Source organism: Lithobates pipiens, unplaced genomic scaffold, assembly GCF_037356315.1.
Source record: "Lithobates pipiens isolate NorthernLeopardFrog02 unplaced genomic scaffold, aLitPip1_a1.2 Scaffold_16, whole genome shotgun sequence".
NCBI classification, from domain to species: domain Eukaryota; kingdom Metazoa; phylum Chordata; class Amphibia; order Anura; family Ranidae; genus Lithobates; species Lithobates pipiens.
Window position 1 is genome coordinate 45820328 of NW_027507748.1, and position 23009 is coordinate 45843336.

At 50.0% G+C, this 23009-nt stretch overlaps 1 protein-coding gene across 2 annotated transcripts in view; it reads left to right on the forward strand.

Annotated features, from left to right (window-relative positions):
- C2CD2 (C2 calcium dependent domain containing 2) overlaps positions 1-23009 on the forward strand; it is a 171122-nt gene that overhangs the window by 143229 nt on the left and 4884 nt on the right. For both annotated transcript variants that reach the window (XM_077479840.1, XM_077479841.1), the window contains exon 14: positions 6853-7159. In XM_077479840.1, coding sequence (XP_077335966.1) covers positions 6853-7159 — 307 coding nt within the window. The remainder of the gene's footprint in view (positions 1-6852; positions 7160-23009) is intronic.

Genomic DNA, 23009 nt, shown 5'->3' on the forward strand with positions numbered 1-23009 from the left:
TTGCATTAAGCTCAGGTTTAACTACTTGGCGCCCGTAGTATAGCCGAAAGACAGCTGCAGCGTGGGCCTTGATTGCCACGGACGTCCTCCCGAGCAAGCGCAGTCTGCGCAACCCGCTCTGTGATCACCGAGTCTGAGACTCGGCTGATCGAAGTAAGGGGTCGATCCCGGCCCGTTAACACGTGATCAGCTGTCAGCCAATGATGGCACATCACGTGATGTAAACGGAAGCTCAGTAATCAATATTTTTCTTTTCCTCGCACTGTCAGCGTAAGGGGGGAAAAAAAGCCGATCACTGGCTTCTGTCAGAGGGACATTGGTCTCTCACTCAGAAAGCTGCGGCTGTGCCCACCAGTGTCACCTGCCAGAGCCCACTGTGCCACCTATCAGTGCCCACAGTGCCACCTACCAGTGCCCACAGTGCCACCCATCAATGCCCACCAGTGCTGCCAATCAATACCTATCATTGTCTGATAAGTGCCCCAGATCAGTGTCATTTACCAGTGCCATTTCTCAAGTCCACTTGTCAGTGCCCATCAGTGCAGCCTCATAAGCGCACATCATGAAGTAGAAAAATTACCCGTTTTCAAAATTGTATGACAAACTATGAAAGTTATTTTTTCAAAATTTCAGTCCCTTTTTGTTTTATTTAACAAAAAATAAAAAACCCAGCAGCAATTAAATACCACCAAAAGAAAGCTTTATCTGTGTGAAAAAAATGATAAAAATGTAATTTGGGTACAGCGTTGTATGACCGCGCCATTTGTCATTCAAAGAGTGAGAGTGCTGAAAGGTGAAAATTGGTCTGGGCAGGAGGGGGGTTTAAGTGCTCAGTAAGCAAGTGGTTAAGGATGAGCTTAGGCGTGTTCGCAAAGCCACGTGCCCGCCAGGAAGCTGACACTCTGCAGTGCTAATCACAGGCAGTGAGACATTTGCATGCGCCCGCGGCTGCACAGATCGGGAAATGTCTCGCTGCCTGTGATTAGCGTTGCGGAGTGTCAGCTTCCTGGCGGGCGCATGGCATTGCGAACACACCTGAGCTCATCCTTACTCAGGATATAGAAATGGTTAACCCCCTTCCCACCCAGCCTTGGATTCCCCTTTTAATTGGTCCTTTGTGCACATGGGGGGGAGAGGAGGTCTGGGGGTGGAGCGGGACAGGAAGAACTTCCTGATCACATGACCATTGTGATTGGCTGTCACAGTGGTCACATTATTGGGAGCCTGACCTTGTCAGCTCCTGATCATGGCTAGATTCCCGGAGCTGTTTATGACAGCTCAGCCACTGTGTTGGGGGCAGGCAGCGAGCGCATTCTCAGCACAGAAACCTTGACTTTCCATAGACTCATATGTGCTGCGTGTGACATGTCCCAGAAGGCTGCGGGCAAAGAGGTGGGGGGGGGGCAAATTCCACTTGGACCACCTAGGCCAGTGATGGTGAACCTTGGCTCCCCAGATGTTTTGGAACTACATTTCCCATGATGCTCAACTACACTTCAGAGTGCATGAGCATCACGGGAAATGTAGTTCCAAAGCATCTGGGGTGCCAAGGTTCGCCATCACTGACCTAGGCGATTCGAGTGGGAGCGGGTATCTCTCTAAACCAGGTACCTGCTCCCCCCAAAAAAACGATGGGTATCTATTTACTCTGCGTCTTTCATAGTATACAATATATATTGTGTTTTGTTTTTCTTTTAATTCAGTAAAATTTATTTTTTCCCCAAAAATTGCTTTTGAAAAACCGCTGTGCAAATACTGCGTGACATAAAAAAATCACAAGGATCTCTGTGAGAAAAAAAAAAGTATAATGTTTGGGGGTTAGAAGTAATTTTCTAGCACAAAATACTGATTTAGGGGCAGTTCACACCATAGAAACGCAGTCCGGATGCGTTCCAGATGCTTTTCTGCATGCGCATCTTTGATTGTAGTCAGCATGTTTCCCCCCTCTTTTTTTCCTTAACCTTAAATAAGGACGTGTGCATTTTTGCGTTTTACCGCATTCCAGTACAGTCCAGTGCAGGAAAAATGCAGAATGTTCTACTTTTTTTTTTCTTTTTCTGGAACTGCAAGCACCGGTGTGAACTGTGCCATTGGAAACCATATAACCTACTTTCCATGTGTTTTTGATGCAGAAGAGAAAAAAAAAAAAAAAAAGCACTGGACTGCATGGGGCGTGAACTGGCCCTTAGCCTGGGTTCACACTTGTGCAATGTAACTACTGCATGTGATTCGCACAGGAATCGCAGCGCGTTCCTGTGCACATCACATGCGATGTCTGTGTGGTGTGATTTCAGCCATAGCATTTTGTATGGCTGAAATCACATCACATCAAATAGCACAGGACCCTTTTTTCCCACGCACCTAAATCACATCGCATGGGTGTCGCATCTGTTTCGGGGTGTCGTTAAGATAACATTGACACCTGCAGATCGCATGGACGCTGTGCAATTGCAAACGCATAGGATTCGCTGCATTTCCCGTATTGCATAAGTGTGAATAGGGCTTAAACTTGTAAAACTTGGCTCCAGGCCTGTCAGGGGGAAAGGACTTGGCTCAGGGCCTGTCGAGGGGGGGAAAGGACTTGGCTCAGGGCCTGTCGAGGGGGGGAAAGGACTTGGCTCGGGGCCTGTCAGGGGCAAAGGACTTGGCTCAGGGCCTGTCGGGGGCAAAGGACTTGGCTCAGGGCCTGTCGGGGGCAAAGGACTTGGCTCAGGGCCTGTCGGGGGCAAAGGACTTGGCTCAGGGCCTGTCGGGGGCAAAGGACTTGGCTCAGGGCCTGTCGGGGGCAAAGGACTTGGCTCAGGGCCTGTCGGGGGGCAAAGGACTTGGCTCAGGGCCTGTCGGGGGCAAAGGACTTGGCTCAGGGCCTGTCGGGGGCAAAGGACTTGGCTCAGGGCCTGTCGGGGGCAAAGGACTTGGCTCAGGGCCTGTCGGGGGCAAAGGACTTGGCTCAGGGCCTGTCCGGGGCGGGGAAAGGACTTGGCTCAGGGCCTGTCCGGGGCGGGGAAAGGACTTGGCTCAGGGCCTGTCCGGGGCGGGGAAAGGACTTGGCTCAGGGCCTGTCCGGGGCGGGGAAAGGACTTGGCTCAGGGCCTGTCCGGGGCGGGGAAAGGACTTGGCTCAGGGCCTGTCCGGGGCGGGGAAAGGACTTGGCTCAGGGCCTGTCCGGGGCGGGGAAAGGACTTGGCTCAGGGCCTGTCCGGGGCGGGGAAAGGACTTGGCTCAGGGCCTGTCCGGGGCGGGGAAAGGACTTGGCTCAGGGCCTGTCCGGGGCGGGGAAAGGACTTGGCTCAGGGCCTGTCCGGGGCGGGGAAAGGACTTGCTCCGGGCCTGTTGGGGGGGGCTGGGGAGGGACTTGCTCCAGGCCTGTTGAGGGGGGGGGCTGGGGAAGGACTTGCTCCAGGCCTGTCGGGAGGGAAAGGGACTTGGCTCCGGGCCTGTCGGGGGGGGGGGGACTTGGCTCCAGGCCTGTCGGGAGGGAAAGGGACTTGGCTCCGGGCCTGTCGGGGGGGGGGGGACGACTTGGCTCCAGGCCTGTCGGGAGGGAAAGGGACTTGGCTCTGGGCCTGTCGGGGGGGGGGGGGGGGGGGACTTGGCTCCAGGCCTGTCGGGAGGGAAAGGGACTTGGCTCCGGGCCTGTTGGGGGGGGGAGGACTTGGCTTCAGGCCTGTTGGGGGGGAAAGGACTTGGCTCCAGGCCTGTCAGGGGGGGAAAGGACTTGACTCCAGGCCTGTCGGGGGGGGGGAAGGACTTGGCTCCAGGCCTGTCGGTGGGGAAAGGATTTGGCTCCGGGCCTGTCGGTGGGGAAACGACTTGGCTCCGGGCCTGTCGGTGGGGAAAGGACTTGGCTCCGGGCCTGTCGGTGGGGAAAGGACTTGGCTCCGGGCCTGTCGGTGGGGAAAGGACTTGGCTCCGGGCCTGTCGGTGGGGAAAGGACTTGGCTCCGGGCCTGTCGGTGGGGAAAGGACTTGGCTCCGGGCCTGTCGGTGGGGAAAGGACTTGGCTCCGGGCCTGTCGGTGGGGAAAGGACTTGGCTCCGGGCCTGTCGGTGGGGAAAGGACTTGGCTCCGGGCCTGTCGGTGGGGAAAGGACTTGGCTCCGGGCCTGTCGGTGGGGAAAGGACTTGGCTCCGGGCCTGTCGGTGGGGAAAGGACTTGGCTCCGGGCCTGTCGGTGGGGAAAGGACTTGGCTCCGGGCCTGTCGGTGGGGAAAGGACTTGGCTCCGGGCCTGTCGGTGGGGAAAGGACTTGGCTCCGGGCCTGTCGGTGGGGAAAGGACTTGGCTCCGGGCCTGTCGGTGGGGAAAGGACTTGGCTCCGGGCCTGTCGGTGGGGAAAGGACTTGGCTCCGGGCCTGTCGGTGGGAAAAGGACTTGGCTCCGGGCCTGTCGGTGGGGAAAGGACTTGGCTCCGGGCCTGTCGGTGGGGAAAGGACTTGGCTCCGGGCCTGTCGGTGGGGAAAGGACTTGGCTCCGGGCCTGTCGGTGGGGAAAGGACTTGGCTCCGGGCCTGTGGGTGGGGAAAGGACTTGGCTCCGGGCCTGTGGGTGGGGAAAGGACTTGGCTCCGGGCCTGTGGGTGGGGAAAGGACTTGGCTCCGGGCCTGTGGGTGGGGAAAGGACTTGGCTCCGGGCCTGTGGGTGGGGAAAGGACTTGGCTCCGGGCCTGTGGGTGGGGAAAGGACTTGGCTCCGGGCCTGTCAGGTGGGGAAAGGACTTGGCTCCGGGCCTGTCGGTGGGGAAAGGACTTGGCTCCGGGCCTGTCGGTGGGGAAAGGACTTGGCTCCGGGCCTGTCGGTGGGAAAAGGACTTGGCTCCGGGCCTGTCGGTGGGGAAAGGACTTGGCTCCGGGCCTGTCGGTGGGGAAAGGACTTGGCTCCGGGCCTGTGGGTGGGGAAAGGACTTGGCTCCGGGCCTGTGGGTGGGGAAAGGACTTGGCTCCGGGCCTGTGGGTGGGGAAAGGACTTGGCTCCGGGCCTGTGGGTGGGGAAAGGACTTGGCTCCGGGCCTGTGGGTGGGGAAAGGACTTGGCTCCGGGCCTGTGGGTGGGGAAAGGACTTGGCTCCGGGCCTGTGGGTGGGGAAAGGACTTGGCTCCGGGCCTGTGGGTGGGGAAAGGACTTGGCTCCGGGCCTGTCAGGTGGGGAAAGGACTTGGCTCCGGGCCTGTCAGGGGGAAAAAGGATTTGGCTCCGGGCCTGTCTGGGGGGGGGGGGACTTGGCTCCGGGCCTGTCGGGGGGGGGGGGAAGGACTTGGCTCCGGGCCTGTCGGGGGGGGGGGGGGGGAAGGACTTGGCTCCGGGCCTGACGGGGGGGGGGGGGAAGGACTTGACTCCTGGCCTGTCGGGGGGGGAAAAGGGGAATTTTTTTTTTCACCCAATGGTCTTAAAGGGGAATTTATTTATTTTTTTCTTTGCAAAAATAAATGAAATTTGTTTTTGTTTTTTATTGCATTTTAGTGTAAATGTGAGATGTGAGGTCTTTTTGACCCCCAGATCTCACAATCCCCCAGATCTGTCATGCTTTTTTTCTATTACACGAAATGTTTACATTCCCTGTAATAGGAATAAAAGTGACCCATACGTAATTTTGCACCTGCGTATGTAAATGGTGTTCAAACCACATGTGAGGTATCCCTGCGATCGTTAGAATGAGAGGAATAATTGTCGCCCTAGACCTCCTCTGTAACTGGTAACCTGTAGTAACTTTTAAACGTCACCTATGGAGATTTTTAAGGGTTAAAGTTGCCATTCCATGAGAGGGCGCAATTTTGAAGCGTGACATGTTGGGTATCAATTTATTCAGTGTAACATTATCTTTCACAATATAAAAAAAAATTGGACTAACTTTACTGGTGTCTTATTTTTATTTTTTTTTTAAGTAAAAAAAAGTGTATTTTTTCCAAAAAATAAATTGTGCTTGTAAGACCGCTTGCCAAATACGGCGTGGCATAGAGTATTGCAACACCCGCCATTTTATTTTCTAGGGTGTTTGTAAAAAATATGTTTGTAAAAAATTTAATTAAATATATATATATATATATATATATATATATTTATATTATGTTTGAGAGTTCTAAGTAATTTTGTGCAAAAAATGATTTTAACTTGTAAATACCAAGTGTCAAAAATAGGTTCGGCCCTTAAAGTGGAGTTCCACCCAAAAATGGAACTTGCACTTTTTGGAACCCCCCCCCCCCCCCCTCCGGTGTCACATTTGGTACCCTTCAAGGGGGAGGAGGGAGCAGATACCTGTCTGTCTAATACAGGTATTTGCTCCCACTTCCTGGCATAGATCACTGCGGCGTTCGTGTGACCTACGCCACTTCCGGCACCTACTCTGTCCCCTCCCCTACTGTATTCTGAGGGACACACAGGTCCCAGAACACAGCAGGGACCAGTGAGGACGCTCAGCGCGACTCGAGCATGCGCAGTAGGGAACCAGGAAGCGCCGCGTGGCTTCACTTCCTGATTCCCTTATCGAGGATGGCGGTAGCAGCAGCCTGGAGCCGACAGGCAGATCGGCTTGGGCTGCCGACATGGCAGGCTCCCTGGACAGGTAAGTGTCTATATATTAAAAGTCAGCAGCTGCAGTATTTTATAGCTGTTGGCTTTCATTATTTTTTAACTTTTGGCAGACCTCCGCTTTTAAGTGGTTAAAGGATCCTTGGCACAGGTGGGAAGGGGTTAAAAAGACTATGGACTATGGAGGGCTGAAAACTTGCACTAGCATTGGGAAAGGCATAGAAAAATCGCCAGTTGTGATTATTTTATTCGCTCCCCGGCTTCTGGGGTCTGTCCAGCTATCTTTCTGCATGGTAACTTCTAATAACACTGCGGTGCTGTGCTCCTTCCACAGAGCGCGCTCACTCAGGATGAAGAAGCGACCCTCATGTTCGACTACGCAGCGACCATGGACAGCGTGACCAGGAGCGACTCGCAGTTCACCAGCGCCGACGTCACCTCCAGGTCAACGATGGATAGAAGTCTACTGGCTTCGGCGACTCTGCCGATTGGCGCCACCAGGGACATGCTGCAGGATGCCTGGGATGAGGGGAGCCAGCAGGAGGACTGGACTGGGAACGGCATGGAGAGTCTGGACTGTGAAGAAGTGTCTGTTAGTAACTTGAGCGTGTCGGAAACGGCGAGCATACGGAAGCCAAAAGGTCAGTGCTCATTGCTGCTCTTGGCTGTAGTTTATTCATAACGTTGTGAATGGAATGTACTGTGCGGTGTTAATGTGATCCTTCTCTCCCCGGCTTATTATTAGCCTCTAATTATTGTCAGACAAACGAGCCGCTCGCTTGTAGCTGGAGGCTGCGGCACGGAACGAGGCGCTTCATGTCTTCTGTAGTCTAAAGTTGCTCAAGTTTCACAGAGACTTAAAGGGAAATGGTTGTGTGTTCAGCAAGTGTGGATCCTTTATTAAATTAAACCTGACCTTCCCTAAAATAAATAATAAGGTAGCAAGGGTGCTGTGTTGGCCTTCAAACTGCCCCCCGTCCTTTATTAAAGCCCTTTGGATCTTTAGCCCGGGCTTTACATAAGGCTGTTATTCAGCCCAAGTTCAGATGAATCCCCCACTCTTCCCAGAGCTGAGCCATGCCCCCTGTCATTCAGCTGTCAGATGCTAGAACTGCAGTGGGCAGTGTACCCTAGGCTCTGACATGTGACAGTTCAGTGACAATAGGCGGGGCTTAGTTTTTTTTCGGGTGGAGCTTAGTCTTGACTTTTGCAAAGGTCAAGGTCCTGTGTACAGCCTGGGAATCTATTATACAGGTACCTGCAGGACCCACGTTTCAGTGCTGTGCTGTTCGCTTTTAGTAGCTCAGGTCAGGTTTTCCTTAATTTTGGGAAGTTTTATTTTTAATGTCACATTTGCTTTTTTTTTTATTTATTTTTTTTTTTTTTGGGGTGGTTTCTAGTGGTTCTATGTATTAAGATAAAACCCTTTTCTTTGCAGCTCCCCCTCCACCCCCCCCCCCCCCTTTTCTACTTACCTGAGCCTGATCTTGATCCATTGATGTCCCCCCCCCCCCCCAACAGGCCTGTACGTGCCCTTCTGCCGCAGTATATCTGCGTGAGGCGGTTGGGAAGCGGTTAACTTAAAACCACATACAGTGAGAGGGGGGGGGGGGGTTTAAAAACAATGTGCAAAGCAAGTCACCAAGAGAAAGCACATGCACATTCATTCTTTACAAATAGGGTCAGATTAGACCATTTCCTGTGCTACCCTGTTTCCCCTAAAATAAGACCTAGCGCAATATAAGCTCTACCACCCAAATAAGCCCTACTCTGTTTCCTCAAAAATAAGCCCTACCCTGAAAAGAAGACCTACAAGGACTTTAAGTAGGGCTTATTTGGGGGGTAGGGCTTTTATTGCAGCTATCACCGACAATCACACTAGGTCTTATTTTATTGGAAACAGGGTAGTAGGATATTTTGTATTGATTTGAAATGGGGAAAAAAATGCATTTGGCCACTAGATGGCACTAAGAATTTCTTATGATACTTGGGGCCATCTAGTGGACAAATGCAACATTTTCCAGTTTAGATCATTAAACTTTAGACCAGCACAGAAAATAGCCTTGTAGTGTTTGTTTTCTTGCCCTATTTGGACAGAACGAATGTAAATGCATTTTCACTAGGTGACTTGATATGCAATTTATTTATTTTTTATAAATACACCTTCTGTGTTAAGAGATTATTGTGGATCTGAGAACACTGGCAGATTTTTAACACAGATAAAAAGAGCAGGAAACAACAACTGTGTGTTGAGCATGGTTTGGCAGGATATTCACATGCATGACACAAGCAATTATCTGATTAATTAGAAGGAAAAGTATAGTGGCTAATTTGGGCAGCTGGGATCACTAAATGTGATTTCTAATTACCGGCTGGTTAGGAGTTTCTCTAATGTAAAGCGATGGGCTATTTCAGATGCTACAATGAATGAATTGCCATTAGGGCAACCCTCCTCTTACAGAACACGGCTTAGCAAGACTATTACTTTTATATACTCATGAGAGAGAGAGAGAGTGTGTGTGTGTGTGTGTGTATAAATATAGATTGCTAATCAGCCAATCACATTGGCAACAACTCAATGCATTTAGGCATCTAGTCGTGGTGAAGGCGACTTGCTGAAGTTCAAACCGAGCATCAGAATGGGGAAGAAAGGTGATTTTACACCCCTTTCACACCAGGGCATTTTGCAGGCGCTATAGCATTACAAATGGCGCCTGCAATCCGCCCTAAAGAAGCTGCACCATTGTGTGTAGTGTGAAAGCCCCCGAGGGCTTTCACACTACAGCTGTGCGCTGGCTGGACGTCAGAAAAAAGTCCTGCCAGCAGCTTCTTTGGAGCGGTGTGTTTACCGCTCCTCCACCACTGCTCCCCATTGAAATCAATGGGGCAGCGCTGTATCACCGCCGGCAAAACGCCACTATTGCCGGTGGTTTTAACCCTTTCGCGGCCGCTAGTGGGGGGTAAAAGCGCCCCGCTAGTGGCCGAAATGTGCTCAAATCCGGCGGTAAAACGCCGCTAAAAATAGCTGCGTTTTACCGCTCGCGCTATCAGCGGTGTGTTGTGAAAGGGGTCTAAGTGACTTTGAACGTGGCCTGGTTGTTGGTGCCAGACGGGTCTGAGTATTTCAAAAACTGCTGATCTACTAGGATTTTCACACACAGCCATCTCTCGGGTTTACAGAGAATAGTCCAAAAAAGAGAAAATATCCAGTGAGCTGCGGTTATGTGGAGGAAAATGCCATGTTGATGAAAAGCAACATGATGACCCAGTGAGCCAATCAGCTCCTACTTTACAAATTAGAGCAGTGAATTCTGATTGGTTGCTTTGCTCATTGCTGTATACGTCATATCTATCTTTGTCATCTGTCCCCCCTCCCTGTTCATCTCCATGTCATGTCTGTTTTATGTTCTATAACTAACCATATGCTTCCTGATGACAAGCTGACCTCTGCCTGCTGGACCGCTTTCCTGTGATTGGCTGGAGAGATCATGTGTCCAGAGTGTGCCTGTCCTAGATTGGGGAAGGTGTAGGGGCTCTGTAAGGTTTTATTGCTGTCTTTATGCCCATCTGATAAATCCCTTTACTTCCTAACTGAGAGGCACGACAGGAAGTGTGATTAAACTTGCTATAAGTTGTCACTGAACAGGTGTCCCCATTAGAAGATTTCTCCTCTACTCCTCTTCTGGTGACAATTGTTACCAGGACAGCATGTAATGGAAATCCAAAATGTAACAGTGGCAACCAGAATGAATAGAGAGGATGAATCTCCCCAGTGGGGACACCCTATACCAGCCTTCCTTACCTTTTTTGAACCTTTGTTAATATATACTATATCTACAGCTCAGGGTACATTAGTGTGATAGTCAGGGGGAAGAATGCTCCTTACATTGGTGATCAGTGGGAAGAATGTCCCTTACATTGGTGATCAGTGAGAAGAATGTCCCTTACATTGGTGATCAGTGGAAAGAATGTTCCTTACATTGGTGATCAGTGAGAAGAATGTTCCTTACATTGGTGATCAGTGGAAAGAATGTTCCTTACATTGGTGATCAGTGAGAAGAATGTCCCTTACATTGGTGATCAGTGGAAAGAATGTCCCTTACATTGGTGATCAGTGAGAAGAATGTTCCTTACATTGGTGATCAGTGGAAAGAATGTTCCTTACATTGGTGATCAGCGAGAGGAATGTTCCTTACATTGGTGATCAGTGAGAAGAATGTTCCTTACATTGGTGATCAGTGAGAAGAATGTTCCTTACATTGGTGATCAGTGAGAAGAATGTTCCTTACATTGGTGATCAGTGAGAAGAATGTTCCTTACATTGGTGATCAGTGAGAAGAATGTCCCTTACATTGGTGATCAGTGAGAAGAATGTTCCTTACATTGGTGATCAGTGAGAAGAATGTTCCTTACATTGGTGATCAGTGGAAAGAATGTTCCTTACATTGGTGATCAGTGAGAGGAATGTTCCTTACATTGGTGATCAGTGAGAAGAATGTTCCTTACATTGGTGATCAGTGAGAAGAATGTTCCTTACATTGGTGATCAGTGGAAAGAATGTTCCTTACATTGGTGATCAGTGAGAGGAATGTTCCTTACATTGGTGATCAGTGAGAAGAATGTCCCTTACATTGGTGATCAGTGAGAAGAATGTTCCTTACATTGGTGATCAGTGAGAAGAATGCTCATTACATTGGTGATCAGTGAGAAGAATGTTCCTTACATTGGTGGTCAGTGAGAAGAATGTTCCTTACATTGGTGGTCAGTGAGAAGAATGTTCCTTACATTGGTGGTCAGTGAGAAGAATGTTCCTTACATTGGTGGTCAGTGAGAAGAATGTTCCTTACATTGGTGATCAGTGAGAAGAATGTTCCTTACATTGGTGATCAGTGAGAAGAATGTTCCTTACATTGGTGATCAGTGAGAAGAATGCTCCTTACATTGGTGATCAGTGGGAAGAATGTTCCTTGCATTGGTGATCAGTGGAAAGAATGTTCCTTACATTGGTGATCAGTGAGAAGAATGTTCCTTACATTGGTGATCAGTGGAAAGAATGTTCCTTACATTGGTGATCAGTGAGAAGAATGCTCCTTACATTGGTGATCAGTGGGAAGAATGTTCCTTGCATTGGTGATCAGTGGAAAGAATGTTCCTTACATTGGTGATCAGTGAGAAGAATGTTCCTTACATTGGTGATCAGTGAGAAGAATGTTCCTTACATTGGTGATCAGTGAGAAGAATGTTCCTTACATTGGTGATCAGTGAGAAGAATGTTCCTTACATTGGTGATCAGTGAGAAGAATGCTCCTTACATTGGTGATCAGTGGGAAGAATGTTCCTTACATTGGTGATCAGTGAGAAGAATGCTCCTTACATTGGTGATCAGTGGGAAGAATGTTCCTTACATTGGTGGTCAGTGAGAAGAATGTTCCTTACATTGGTGATCAGTGGGAAGAATGTTCCTTACATTGGTGATCAGTGAGAAGAATGTTCCTTACATTGGTGATCAGTGAGAAGAATGTTCCTTACATTGGTGATCAGTGAGAAGAATGTCCTTTACATTGGTGGTCAGTGAGAAGAATGCTCCTTACATTGGTGATCAGTGAGAGGAATGTTCCTTACATTGGTGATCAGTGGAAAGAATGTTCCTTACATTGGTGATCAGTGAGAAGAATGTCCCTTACATTGGTGATCAGTGAGAGGAATGTTCCTTACATTGGTGATCAGTGGGAAGAATGTTCCTTACATTGGTGATCAGTGAGAAGAATGTCCCTTACATTGGTGATCAGTGGAAAGAATGTTCCTTACATTGGTGATCAGTGAGAAGAATGCTCCTTACATTGGTGATCAGTGAGAAGAATGTCCCTTACATTGGTGATCAGTGGAAAGAATGTTCCTTACATTGGTGATCAGTGAGAAGAATGCTCCTTACATTGGTGATCAGTGAGAAGAATGTTCCTTACATTGGTGATCAGTGGGAAGAATGTTCCTTACATTGGTGGTCAGTGAGAAGAATGTTCCTTACATTGGTGATCAGTGGGAAGAATGTTCCTTACATTGGTGGTCAGTGGGAAGAATGTTCCTTACATTGGTGGTCAGTGAGAAGAATGTTCCTTACATTGGTGGTCAGTGAGAAGAATGTTCCTTACATTGGTGGTCAGTGGGAAGAATGTTCCTTACATTGGTGGTCAGTGAGAAGAATGTTCCTTACATTGGTGATCAGTGAGAAGAATGCTCCTTACATTGGTGATCAGTGAGAAGAATGTTCCTTACATTGGTGATCAGTGAGAAGAATGTTCCTTACATTGGTGGTCAGTGAGAAGAATGCTCCTTACATTGGTGATCAGTGGGAAGAATGTTCCTTACATTGGTGATCAGTGAGAAGAATGTTCCTTACATTGGTGGTCAGTGGGAAGAATGTTCCTTACATTGGTGGTCAGTGAGAAGAATGTCCCTTACATTGGTGATCAGTGAGAAGAATGCTCCTTACATTGGTGGTCAGTGGGAAGAATGTTCCTTACATTGGTGATCAGTGAGAAGAATGCTCCTTACATTGGTGATCAGTGAGAAGAATGTTCCTTACATTGGTGATCAGTGAGAAGAATGCTCCTTACATTGGTGGTCAGTGGGAAGAATGTTCCTTACATTGGTGGTCAGTGGGTAGAATGTTCCTTACGTTGGTGATCAGTGAGAAGAATGTTCCTTACATTGGTAGTCAGTGGGAAGAATGTCCCTTACATTGGTGGTCAGTGGGAAGAATGTTCCTTACATTGGTGATCAGTGGGAAGAATGACCTGTACTGGGTTATATACACATTAAAGCCAATATGTAGATTTGTCACTTTTTTTTTTTTTTTTTTGCTATCTTGATCTTGGTTTCCTTTGCCACTCCCTTTTCCCTCACCACCCCAAAGTCTTTCCTCACCCCCAGGGAGGTTGTTCCACTTATAGAGCAGTGAGGCCCCAATATGCAGAATCATAAATGCCCCTGCCTATCCTCCTCTGCTTTTTTAAAGCCTAACCGCACGAAAAATGAAAAAGGAAATTAACCACCCCACTCCCCCCAGACTTAAATGCTTGTTTTGTCCAGGGCCATAGGATTAAAGTGTAAATACTTAGCATAGTCCTCGCTCCAGCAATGTGACCGGTCCCCTGCTGTCTGCTCTGTAAGCTGCAACCAGCTCTGGTCACACTCCAGCCTCCTCAGTGCTCCATACACGGGTAATATACCTGTATGCTATATGACACTGAGGCTGTGCCCACAGTCCAGATCTTGAGAAACAGCGTGCCGGAGCGAAGAACCAGGTAAGTGAAAGAGGCTGTTCTATAATCCCCTCGGCTAGGAGTGTCAAACTGTATTTTATCAGGGGCCACATCAGCATTATGGTTGCTCTCAAAGGGCTAGTCTGGAAGACTAGATGTCCAGAGCACCCTACTCCTTTACATCAGATGTCAAGAGCTCCCCCTCATCAGAAGTTAGGAGTCCCCCACCCTCCCTTACATCACTGTGCACCTACCTCACCTTGTGCTGCTACCAGGAAGAAGCTGGGGTCCTCCTCCAGACTCTGCACTTTCTTCTTCCCAGCTCCGGGTAGGAGAGAGTGTAGAGTCTGAAGGAGGACCAAAGGAGGGCTGTAGTCAGCTGCCGGTGTCTGCTGAATGCTGAAACCAGGGGAGACGAGTAGGTGCTTCAGCTGCAGGAGAGGTGCAGATCTGTAGGAGGAGTACTGTCCTTCTCTCTGCTGCCAACTGTTGAGATATGGGGAGGCAGCGAGGAGCCTCTCCGTGGCTGCACAGAGACGTTCAGGATCTGTCGGAAGAGTTCTGTCCTCCTCTCTACTGCTAACTGCTTAAACAATGTAAAGGCGGAGACAAGGGGTGCCGCGGCTGCAGGGGAGGTGCGAGGGCCACATGAAATGGCCTGGTGGGCCAGATTCGGCGTGGGCTTTGTGTTTCACACATGTGTTCTAGACACAAAAAGCCATTAATCCTCACAGGGGAGGGTGGCCCACTGCAAGGGTGGATATTTTTTCTTTTCCTGGAGTTGGGCTTTAACCTTTCCTGTATATTCTAATAGTGAATGTTCAGTATGATCCTGTCTTGGCTCTCCTCCTTCTGCTATCTGTAGTCACTTTCTGTTTCTCTTTTAGCTACGGGCTGCTGTGGAAAGTGTTGGGGCAAAAAATAATTTTAAAAGCTGCTTGCTGGCCTTCTTGCTCTTACTTTTATGGTGGAGGTGGCTTCTCCTGGAAACCCGAGGAGCTGATGCTCTTGCAGATTAGATGCTAAAAAGTGTCACATAGTACTGGGGCTCTGGTGAGGCACTTTGTGGGTGAAGCTCCTGAATGACGTTGTGTCTGTCTTCTCATCTTCCATTTTTTTTATTTCATCATCATTCTTGCCATTTCTTCTGTAACCTTAAGAGGATCTTTTCACCAACGTGAATTAATTGCTTGCACAGTAAGTTGAAGCATTTCCCTTCTTGTTGTGAAATAGCGTGTGCTTTGTTTAAAGGGTCAGTCCATCCGAAGCTAAGATTTGAGTCTTCACATCTGCTGTGGCCATTATGAGGGGCTCCCACTCTCCTTGTTAGATCTGGAATTTATTTGAAATGAAGACGAAAGCAAATTAAGTAGCAGAATGGGATAAGGTGGCCGGAAACACCCAAAGTTCCAAGTGGGTTGGAAGACCCAAAGATGTTCCAGGGGAGCGGGGGGGGGGACCCAAAGGTGTCCCAGGTGAGCGGGGGGACCCAAAGGCGCCCCAGGTGAGCGGGGGGGACCCCAAAGGCGCCCCAGGTGAGCGGGGGGGACCCCAAAGGCGCCCCAGGTGAGCGGGGGGGACCCCAAAGGCGCCCCAGGTGAGCGGGGGGGAGACCGAAAGGCGCCCCAGGTGAGCAGGGGGGAGACCGAAAGGCGCCCCAGGTGAGCGGGGGGGGAGACCGAAAGGCGCCCCAGGTGAGCGGGGGGGAGACCGAAAGGCGCCCCAGGTGAGCGGGGGGAGACCGAAAGGCGCCCCAGGTGAGCGGGGGGGAGACCGAAAGGCGCCCCAGGTGAGCGGGGGGGAGACCGAAAGGCGCCCCAGGTGAGCGGGGGAGGAGACCGAAAGGCGCCCCAGGTGAGCGGGGGGGACGGGGACCCAAAGGCGCCCCAGGCGAGCGCAAGCACAAGACTTACTTTAATTTTGGGTGGATGGAAGACAAAAATATCCATTGTTGGAGGAAAGACCCAAAGGTGTCCCAGGTGGGTAGGGGGGACCCAAAGGTGTCCCGGGCGGGTGAGGAGACCCAAAGGCGTCCCAGGCGGGCGGGCGGGTGAGGAGACCCAAAGGCGTCCCAGGCGGGCGGGTGAGGAGACCCAAAAGCGTCCCGGGCGGGCGAGGAGACCCAAAGGCGTCCCAGGCGGGCGGGCGGGCGAGGAGACCCAAAGGTGTCCCAGGCGGGCGGGCGAGGAGACCCAAAGGTGTCCCAGGCGGGCGGGCGAGGAGACCCAAAGGCGTCCCGGGCGGGCGAGGAAACCCAAAGGCGCCCCAGGCGGGCGAGGCAACCCAAAGGCGCCCCAGGCGGGCGAGGCAACCCAAAGGCGTCCCAGCTGAGCGCAAGCACAACACTTATTTATCCATTGTTGGAGGAAAGACTCAAAGGCGTCCCAGGTGGGCGGGAGGACCCAGAGGTGTCTCTCAGGTGGGCGGGAGGACCCAGAGGTGTCTCTCAGGTGGGCGGGAGGACCCAGAGGTGTCTCTCAGGTGGGCGGGAGGACCCAGAGGTGTCTCTCAGGTGGGCGGGAGGACCCAGAGGTGTCTCTCAGGTGGGCGGGAGGACCCAGAGGTGTCTCTCAGGTGGGCGGGAGGACCCAGAGGTGTCTCTCAGGTGGGCGGGAGGACCCAGAGGTGTCTCTCAGGTGGGCGGGAGGACCCAGAGGTGACACTCAGGTGGGCGGGAGGACCCAGAGGTGACACTCAGGTGGGCGGGAGGACCCAGAGGTGACTCTCAGGTGGGCAGGAGGACCCAGAGGTGTCTCCCAGGTGGGCTCTGAAGGGCCCAGAGGTGACCGACGTGTCCCAGGCGGGCCCAGAGGTGTCCAACGTGTCCCCCAGGCGGGCCCAGAGGTGTCCAACGTGTCCCCCAGGCGGGCCCAGAGGTGTCCAACGTGTCCCCCAGGCGGGCCCAGAGGTGTCCAACGTGTCCCCCAGGCGGGCCCAGAGGTGTCCAACGTGTCCCCCAGGCGGGCCCAGAGGTGTCCAACGTGTCCCCCAGGCGGGCCCAGAGGTGTCCAACGTGTCCCCCAGGCGGGCCCAGAGGTGTCCAACGTGTCCCCCAGGCGGGCCCAGAGGTGTCCAACGTGTGTCCCAGGCGGGCCCAGAGGTGTCCCAGGTAGGCGGGAGGAGCCAAAGTAGTCCTATTTGAGCACAAGACATATTTCAATTTCGGGTGGATGGAAGAATTGCTCACCAACCTCTTATGTCTCCTGAGAACTACAGTGGCAAGATATCCCCATCTGAATTCTACATAAATAAAAGCTGCACAAGGAGAGTGGGATCCCTGTGTCACTGCTGTGGCAGGTGTATGGAGTCCAGAACACAGATGCAGAAATCTCACTTCAGGAGTATAATATATATAAGATTAGTAATTAATTCAAAGATCAGTAATGAATTCTAATGAAAACTGCAGACTCGGGTGGACTGCCTCTTAATAACATACAGCCTCATGCATGAAAAGTCTTCTTGTTGCCCACAATAATAAAAAAAAATGCTTTAAAAAATGACAGGCGATGTGTTTCTAAGGGTGACAAGAAGGCTTTTTATTTAGATCAGTGGTGCTGGGTGTCCTGTGTACATGTACAGCTACCTATTACTAATAGAGAAAGTTTGCCAAGTTTGGGCAGCTGCCAACCCTGCTGGGCCGCTCAACTTTTCAGCAGTTATCCATAGAGCATCAGCAAAAAACAGTTATCTGTGAAACAATAAAATAAAGCGTTAGCTCATGGTAAAACAAACATCTTATAATTCTTCTGCTTTGCTTTCATTCAATGTTTAAATGGACCTTAGGAATAAAAAAAAATGCTGTTCCTGTTAACTGTCTCCTTAACAAATGAACCACAATCACCATTTTTCAGGTCCTGTGGCTTTACTAGTCATTGCAATATAGCAGAATTCAAACATCCATCATCATGCCTTCTCCTTATCAGACAGTCCTACACCAATATAATAAAACCTGACCTATCTTGTCACCCTTGATGAATTGGCTGCGCCTCTTCTTTGCAGCCACTAGATGGCACTGCGCATACAGTAAACAATACGATCAGCAACAGCAGTAGAAGACCTTCAGACAGAGATTTTGAGGGCACCAAAGTTGACAAAACTTTCTTTCTTCCACAGAGAAATCTCATACTGATTGGCTCCTTTGCATATTCAGGACAGACCAGGGAATACAAAAGACTCTTAGTGCTATACATTTGAACAAATTTACAGCATAGTCTTACAAATATATATATATACACACAGTATTGTGCTTTTGGTGGTATTCCAGGGTTCTTCAAAACGAATTGCCGAAAATCCTAAAGACGATCAAACTAGACTGATGACTACGTTGCTTTTGTTTACTTGCCCATAATCCCTTGGCGTCTTGTGGTTTTTGTGCCTGTATTCCCTGGCATTTAGTGGTTATTATGTCCTAATTCTCCTGACATCGAGTTTTGTTTTTTTACCCCATATTTCTCTGACATCGAGTGGTATTTGGGGTTTTTTTTTTTTGCCCTTATTTCTCTGACATCTAGTTGTTTTGTCCCCATATTCCCCTGGCTTCTACTATCCTTTTGTCGTCCTGTGGTTATTGCGCCAGTATTCCCCTGGCATCCCATGATTATTGTGCCTTGTTCCCCTGGCATCCCATGATTATTGTGCCTTGTTCCCCTGGCATCACATGATTATTGTGCCTTGTTCCCCTGGCATCACATGATTATTGTGCCTTGTTCCCCTGGCATCACATGATTATTGTGCCTGTATTTCCCTGGCATCACTGCCATCACATGATTATTGTGCCTGTATTTCCCTGGCATCACATGATTATTGTGCCTGTATTTCCCTGGCATCACATGATTATTGTGCCTGTATTCTCCTGGCAGCATGTGGTTATTGTGCCTGTATTCCCCGGCCATGCAGTGGTTATTGTGCCTGTATTCCCCGGGCATGCTGTGGTTATTGTGCCTGTATTCTCCTGGCAGCATGTGGTTATTGTGCCTGTATTCCCCGGGCATGCTGTGGTTATTGTGCCTGTATTTTCCCAGCATCCTGTGGTTATTGTGCCTGTATTCCCCGGGCAGCATGTGGTTATTGTGCCTGTATTACCCTGGCACCCTGTGGTTTTTGTACCTGTATTACCCTGGCACCCTGTGGTTTTTGTGCCTCTTTTACCCTGGCACCCTGTGGTTTTTGTGCCTGTATTACCCTGGCACCCTGTGGTTTTTGTGCCTGTATTACCCTGGCACCCTGTGGTTGTTGTGCCTGTATTCTCCTGGCATCATGTGATTATTGTTCCTGTATTCCCCTGGCACCCTGTGGTTGTTGTGCCTGTATTACCCTGGCACCCTGTGGTTGTTGTGCCTGTATTACCCTGGCACCCTGTGGTTGTTGTGCCTGTATTACCCTGGCACCCTGTGGTTGTTGTGCCTGTATTACCCTGGCACCCTGTGGTTGTTGTGCCTGTATTACCCTGGCACCCTGTGGTTGTTGTGCCTGTATTACCCTGGCACCCTGTGGTTGTTGTGCCTGTATTCTCCTGGCATCATGTGATTATTGTTCCTGTATTCCCCTGGCATCCTGTGGTTATTGTGCCTGTACAACGCTGTTCATACTAGGGGACGACTAATTATTGGAGGCTGATTCAGAAAATTTCAAATAATCGCTATCAGTCAGAAACCAATTGATATTGGTCAGACCTCCCCCTGGCCCCACGCAGCGCTCGCTGCAGTCTCTGCCAATCTCTGCCAGCAGTGGGGTGAGTAGCAGGGAGATGACACCATCTCTCACTGCCCACCTCACATCACCGCTGTTCCGGACCTACAACAGGGCCACGAAGGCTGCACTTGACAGAGCTGCAGCCTGGGGGTGAGCAGAGAGATAGTTACGTCATCTCTCACCGCCCGCCAACCCGCATGTGGAAGTTTACCTGCTTGGACGCCGCTGGGGAGAGGCTGCCAGAAGTAGTGACAAGCTGCGGGTGACAGTGGTAAGTGACATGCTGCATCTGGGTGGCAGGTGATGGTGACGAGCTGCATCTGGGTGGCAGGTGACAGTGGCAAGTGGCATTCTGCATCTGGGTGGCAGGTGATGGTGACCAGCATTAGGGTGACAGTGGCAAGTGACATGCTGCATCTGGGTGGCAGGTGATGGTGACGAGCTACATCTGGGTGGCAGGTAACAGTTGCAAGTGACATGCTGCATCTGGGTGCCAGGTGACGGGGATGAGCTGCATCTGAGTGGTGGGTAACAGCGGCAAGTGACATTCTGCATCTGGTTGTCAGGTAATGGTGACATGCTACATCTGGGTGTCGGGTGATGGGGATGAGCTGCATCTGGGTGGCAGGGGATGGTGACAAGCAACATCTGGGTGGCAGGTGACTGTGACAAGCTGCATCTGGGTGGCAGGTGACAGTGACATGCGGCATCTAGGTTGCAGGTAACAGTGGCAAGTGACGTGCTACATCTGGGTGGCAGGTGACAGTGACGTGCTACATCTGGGTGGCAGGTGACAGTGACGAGCTGTATCTGGGTGGCAGGTGACAGTGACAAGCTGTATCTGGGTGGCAGGTGACAGAACTTTAAGCGGCTCCAGGGACCCTTACAGGCTGCATTGCCACATGCATTGGAGAAACGCACTTTATTGGGATGCAGACCTGTAATGGGCCGCTAAAGTTTCAGGTTCTCCACTGATGTTCTGTGCCACATTTGATCCACATTGATCGTAGCTGGGACAATGGTTTCAGTTCTTCAATATTAGATGGCTGTAGCTCTTCCATAAATGCTGGGTCACCAAGACTTTTCTCCCAGTCCAGGAGTTAGAACAAGATTTCACAGAACTAAACCCTTCAACTGAAGTGTTTCAGAAAACCGTTAGATTCCCGTCATGCCGGGAATGCGAACCGCCACACTGCTTGTCCTCCCAACCAAACTGTCAAACCATCACGTGTCTGGTGTCATAACTGATCACATGTCAGCACCATGGCAGTTGCAGATCAAGCAAAAGCCAAGATGGAAGCTTCCTTGGCCGAAAAGAATAGAAGGATTTAGTTCTGCTTTAAGGCCATCGTTGATGGGCTTTGGCAGCAGATGCAGCATGCTTTTGAGATCCTTCAGCAGGGCCGTCTTTAATATAGATTGGACCCTGGGCAAAATTTTTCTTGGGGGTCCCCCCCCCCCATGCAATTTCCCTCTCCACCTACTCTGAGACATACAATAAATAGCAGCTAGATTTAAAATCAGTTTTCTGTATCAGATCAGGCAGCAATTGCGATTGGTTGCAAGCAGTTACAGCATATCATTACTGCTTACTGACTAGTTGCTAGAGGTTACAGCACACATTACGGCTCACTGATTAGTTGCTAGAGGTTACAGCACACATTACGGCTCACTGATTAGTTGCTAGAGGTTACAGCACATCACCTCCTCACAGCAGGGGAGCTTGATATACATAGGAATGCCGCCTTTATTTACATATCAATGCCGCCGGCCGCAGCTATTTACTTAGTATTGTCGCCGCTATTTACATATGAATTCCAGTTATTTACATGTAAACACAGGGTCTGCAGGTGAGTCATCTGTACACAACAATAGGGCAGAGCTGGGCAGTATTAGTACCAGCAATTCACACTGAGATATTAGGACACAGCACAGGAATAAAACTTCAAGGGACAAGGCAATTTAAACATGGATAGTTGGCAAGCATGAGGCAGCTGTTTTGGGCCCCCCAACAATGACAGGGCCCAGGGCAGATGCCCCTTTTGCCCTGCCTTAAAGACAGCCCTGTCCTTCAGACATCATTGACTGGAGCAGATGACCTCCTCCTAAGCCGGGTCAACCCACTTCAAGCTGTTTTTGCATTCTCATAGACCTCTATAGGGAGAGACCCAGTTCTGGACAAAAGCCCATCAGCACTGGCCATTATTCGTTTTCCTACCAGTCTGCCGAGTGTTCTTCCTTGTCTCTGTTATTTGTAGGGACATGTTTTGCCTTGCTTTGTGTTTCCAGTCCCCGTATCACATTTGGATCTTTTGCCACAAGTGATCTTTACACACGTGGAGCCCTTAAATGTGAAGAATGAAATAAATGGCTGTTGATTGCAGCCTTGTACAGTGCAACTTACAGCAGCTTCAGGTCGTGCATGCGTGGGTATCGCAGGATAGATTTTATTTTTCCTTCTGAATCAAAACACATTTTATATTCTTAAAGAAGAGATCTCCTCTTCCTCACCACCTTTTTATTAATGCGTTCTGTTCCCCAGGGGGCAAAGTACAATGTAGTATTCTGTGTGCACCAGTTTTAGTAAATCTCCCTCGTTGTATTTTACGCCCACACAACACAAACCCTATATTGTCAAAAGTATTGTGACACCTGCCTTTACACATACATGAACTTTAATGGCTGTCCACAAAGTTTTAGGAGTGTCTCTATGGGAATGTTATTATTATTTAAGGTACTTGTATAGCACCGTAAATTTAAGCAGCGATTTACATCTACTCGGTACATCGGTCTCTACCCTCAAGGAGCTTACACTCTAAGGTCCCTAACACAGATTCATACATACTAGGGCCCATTAACCTACCGGCATGTCTTTGGAATGTGGGAGGAAACCGGAGTACCCGGAGGAAACCTACGCAGGCACAGGGAGAACATGCAAACTCCAGGCAGGTAGCTACCCACTACACCACTGTGCTGCCCTTAACATGCACATGAACTTTAATGGTATCCCAGTCTTAGTCTGTAGGGTTCAATATTGAGTGGACCACCCTTTGTAGCTATAACAGCTTCAATTCTTCTGGGAAGGATCTCCACAAGGTTTAGGAGTGTGTCTATCGCAGTGTTTCTCAAATCCAGTCCTCAGGCCCCCCCAACAGGTCATGTTTTCAGGTTTTCCATTATTTTTCACAGGTGATTTGATCAGTTTCACTGCCTTAGCAATTTCCACAGCCGTTTCATCTGAGGGAAATCCTGAAAACATGACCTGTTGGGGGGGCCTGAGGACTGGATTTGAGAAACACTGGTCTATGGGGATGTTTGACCATTCTTCAGAAGCGCATTTGTGAGGTCAGGCACTGATGTTGGACGAGAAGGCCTGGCTCGCAGTCTCCACTCTAATTCATCCAAAAGGTTTTCTATCGGCTTGAGATCAGCACTCATTTGGTGGAGGGGGGATTTGTGCAGGCCGGTCAAGTTCCTTGCTTTGTGCACTGGTACGCAGTCATGTTGGAACAGGAAGGGGCCTTGCCCAAACTGTTCC